This window comes from Penaeus vannamei, chromosome 4 (assembly GCF_042767895.1).
Source record: "Penaeus vannamei isolate JL-2024 chromosome 4, ASM4276789v1, whole genome shotgun sequence".
NCBI lineage: Eukaryota > Metazoa > Arthropoda > Malacostraca > Decapoda > Penaeidae > Penaeus > Penaeus vannamei.
In genome coordinates this window covers 17,777,431-17,782,430 of record NC_091552.1, presented here as the reverse complement: position 1 = coordinate 17,782,430, position 5,000 = coordinate 17,777,431, and the positions used below count along the sequence as shown (strand labels likewise).

The 5,000-nt window shown below is 38.8% G+C and overlaps 1 protein-coding gene across 1 annotated transcript in view; it reads left to right on the top strand.

The window, feature by feature from the left end:
- The window catches only part of LOC113829953 (fibrillin-2), a 138,095-nt gene that overhangs the window by 66,933 nt on the left and 66,162 nt on the right, over window positions 1–5,000 (top strand). The window contains exons 28-29 of the mRNA XM_070121373.1: window positions 4,646–4,784; window positions 4,889–5,000. The exon at window positions 4,889–5,000 is cut by the window's right edge and continues 158 nt beyond it. Of these exons, the coding sequence (XP_069977474.1) occupies window positions 4,646–4,784; window positions 4,889–5,000 (251 nt within the window). The remainder of the gene's footprint in view (window positions 1–4,645; window positions 4,785–4,888) is intronic.

Here is a 5,000-nt window from a genome sequence, read left to right as displayed (position 1 = left end):
CTCCAAGGCACAGGACAATGTCCAGGTTTCGCTACCGTATAGCAAAACTGGTATTATCAGGGCCTTGAAAACCCGTAGCTTGGTCCTTCTGCACAGGTACCGACATCTCCAAATACTTTTGTTGAGAGAGTTCATGACCCCTGCTGCCAGGCCAATCTGTCTGCTGACTTCATGGTCTGGCAGCCCAGAGTTATGAACTACACTACCAAGGTATGTAAAGCTCTCTGTGACTTCAATGTCCTCGCCGCAAGCATGTACCGGCTGAACAGGTTCTCCTAACAAGTCCCCAAATTCCTGGACCTTGGTCTTGGTCCAGGAGACCTCTAGACCCAAGGGCTTCGCTTCATTGCTAAATGCATCGAGAGCCGCCACTAGGGTTTCCAAAGACTCAGATAGAATGGCAACGTCATCAGCAAAGTCAAGGTCTGTAACCTTGATATTGCCCAGCGTTGCTCCACAATGACTTTGAACGGTAGCTCTGCCCAGTATCCAGTCCATGCAAGTGTTGAAAAGAGTTGGTGCAAGGACACAGCCTTGCCTCACTCCTGAACTAACAGGAAAGAAGCTCGACAGGCCCCCACCACACTTTACAGCACTTTCTGTACCAGTATACAGGCTTGCTATTAGTCCAATAATCCTTGTTGGTATTCCTCTCAGCCTCAGGATCTCCCAAAGTGACTCCCGATGCACCGTATCGAACGCCTTCTTGAGGTCGATGTAGGCTGCAAGCAGCCCACGCCCGAACTCACGGCGGCGCTCTACAATGACTCGAAGCGCGAGGATACGGTCTATTGTGGACTTACCAGGAGTGAATCCGGATTGCTCCAGTCTCTGGTGCCTCAGTAGATGGTCTCTCATACGTCTCAGAAGGATGTGGGCGAGAACCTTGCCTGGTATACTGAGCAGTGTGATGCCTCTGTGATTGCTGCAGTCCCAACGGTCCCCCTTCCCCTTCCAGAGAGGGATGACCACACCCCTCAACAGGTCAGGAGGAACGGAACCGGACCACCAGATGGCAGCCAGGACAGCATGTAACCCCCATGCCATAGGTTCACCACCAGCCTTTAACAGTTCAGCTGGTATGCCGCAGATAACCGCTGCTTTACCATTCTTCAGCTTGGAAATCGCCCCCCTAACTTCAATTAGGGAGGGAGGGTCCTCACTGATAGGTGGATCCGGCAGTGGGATCTCGACACTACCCGCATCCAAGTTAACTGTTGGTGGGTCAACCTGGTACAGCTGCTCAAAATACTCAGCCCAACGTTCCCGCACCGCAACAGGATCTGAAACGATCTGACCACTTACTGAGCGAACTGCTGTCACCTGTGAAGAGGGCTTGGAGTTCAGCTTTCTCAGGGCTTGGTATGCAGGACGAAGGTCATTTACTAAGAAATGTCCTTCTACCTCCTCTGCAAGACTCCTAATAAACTGTTCCTTGTCCCTTCTTAACAGGGACCAAGTTCTGCGCACATGAGAACGGTGCAATTCCCGATCCCCTGTCAGACAAGCCGCACGACATGCATCTGTGGCTTCCAGTGTTTCCTGCGAGATGGAATTCTGTACTGCTCTTGGGCATACGCCAATTGTATCTTGAGCTGCATCAAGCATTTCACGCTTGAAGGTATCCCACAGAAGAACAGGGTCTGTCAGACTGCCAAGCATTGCGAAACGATCAGAGATTACCTCACCAAACCCACAGGCACACTCCCCCTCCCTCAGCCTGTCCAAATGAAACACCCTAGGGTGATCATTTGACCGCTGGGGAGTTTTTAAGTGGACCCGGAGGGTAGCCACAACCAATCTATGGTCAGTACCACAGAACTCAGCACTCCTATACACCCTGCAATTCTGAAGGATCCTCCAACGAGTGCTAACGAGTATGTGGTCGATCTCCTTGGCTGCATTACCCGCATCACTGTACCATGTCCAGCGATGTGGGTCTGGGCGCTGGTACCATGAGCCAGAAATCCTCAATTTCTGGGACCTAGCAAAGTCCCGGAAAAGGAGGCTATTCTCACTACCAGCATCAGCTCCTGAACCATGGGGACCGACAGACATCTCATAGCCAGCTCGATCACAGCCAGATACAGCATCGAAGTCGCCCAGAACAATGCGAATATCTCGTTGGGGACATCTGTCTACCACAGATGTAAGTTTGGCGTAGAACATCTCTTTCACGTCAAGTTTACAAACATCGGTAGGAGCGTACACAGTAATGAGGGACATGAAGCCAAAAGATAGCTTCAATCTCAATACCATTATACGCTCATCAACAGGAGTAACCTCTACTACCGAGGGCTGGAGTCTGCTGGAGATGGCAATGGCTACTCCCTGGAGATGGTGGCCATCGCTGCGGCCCAACCAGTAATAGGTGTAGCCACCTACACAGGTCATGCCGCTGCCAGGCCTCCTCACCTCCGAGAGAGCAGCCACCTCAACTCTCAGCCTCCCCAGTTCCCTCGACAGTAGTGGCAACCAATCATCCTGACGCAAAGAACGGATGTTCCAAGCCCCCACCCTGACTTCCCGCCTGAGGTTCAGCCTCTGGCAGTCACTCCAGGTAGATGCCACCTCTGCCACCCCAACCGACGCTGCCCCATATAAAAGGGTGTGGCGGGCTGCGTGCCCCATCATCCACCTGTGGGGTTCCCGAGGGCTTTCCCCCACAAGCTTCACTCTGGGCTGGCGGCCACCAGAGCGCAGGCGAGACGGGTAGTTCCCGTTCCCAGCCTGCGCTCCAGCAGTCGCCCTCCCAGCAGGGCCCACAGTCCGCCTCACTTGCTGGGTGAAAGGGTCTTTTCCCCTCCTCCCAGCCTCTTCATTCATAAGACGCACTGCCGATTGGTTTATATCTGGGGGGAGGAGGACTGGCAAGGCCCACCTCCCCCGAGCCTCGCATTAACCCCAGGGGGCTAGGGGGCAGGAGTTGGTACAGGGCCAGGGCGTGTCCACACGCCGGTGGGCCATGACCCTGAACCTCTGGGGCCTCCTGCTGCTCCGAGATCCCCCTCAGTTTAGCCTGGAACCACAAGGTACCCAGTTTCCATGGGAGGCCACGAGGAGGCACTTCAGGGAGTCTCGATGATGGAGAGGCTGTGCACTGGCAGGAGGAGGCTTATGCAGAGCTGCTCCCTTTTTCGCATGAGGCTAGCCAGCGGTGGCAGCTGTAAGCGAGAAGGCATGCAAAAGCTCTTAACACTAACTAGACTACCACTCCATCGCTTCACACCACCCTGCACATGAAGCACCCATCCACCCATATATATATATATATATATATATATATATATATATATATATATATATATATATATATATATATATATATATATATATATTTATATATATATATATATATATATACATACATATATACACATATACATACATATATAATATACATATATACATATATATATATATACATATATATATATATATATATATATATATATATGTATATATATTTATATATAAGTATATATATGTATATATATGTATATATATATATATATATATATATATATATATATATATATATATATATATATATATTTATATATATATATATATATATATATATATATATATATATATATATATATATATATATATATATATATATATATATATATATATATATATATATATATATATATATATATATATATATATATATATATATATATATATATATATATATATATATATATATATATATATATATATATATATATATATATATATATATATATATATATATATATATATATATATATATATATATATATATATATATATATATATATATATATATATATATATATATATATATATATATATATATATATATATATATATATATATATATATATATATATATATATATATATATATATATATATATATATATATATATATATATATATATATATATATATATATATATATATATATATATATATATATATATATATATATATATATATATATATATATATATATATATATATATATATATATATATATATACATGTATATATATATATATATATATATATATATATATATATATATATATATATATATATATATATATATATATATATATATATATATATATATATATATATATATATATATATATATATATATATATATATATATATATATATATATATATATATATATATATATATATATATATATATATATATATATATATATATATATATATATATATATATATATATATATATAATGTATATATATATATATATATATATATATATATATATATATATATATATATATATATATATATATATATATATATATATATATATATATATATATATATATATATATATATATATATATATATATATATATGTATATATATATACATATATATATATATATATATATATATATATATATATATATATATATATATATATATATATATATATATATATATATATATATATATATATATATTGCGTGTGTGTGTGTGTATGTGTATGTGTATATAGATGTGTATATATATATATATATATATATATATATATATATATATATATATATATATATATTCATTTGTTTATATTTATATTTGAATTCAGAGTATTTTCCATTTTTCCAGGTCATCTTGGAAGATATTGATGAATGTGCAGAGATGGAGAACCTCTGTGGGAATGGCCGATGCTCCAATACATTTGGTGGATTCATGTGTTCTTGTGCCAGAGGTTACACCTTGAACAGTGGAGGCACTCTATGTGTAGGTATGTGACAATAAAGATTTTGATGTTTGAAACAATTAATTTTTGTTTTATCATGTTTTGTGTATACAAAAGAATTTTCTTTATCAAGCATACTTTTTTTACAGATATTGATGAATGTGCTGATCATACAAAGTGTAAAAATGGTCACTGCATTAACACAATTGGAGGATTTGAGTGTGAGTGCCCTCCAGATTTCAGTTTACTACCCAATAGGGT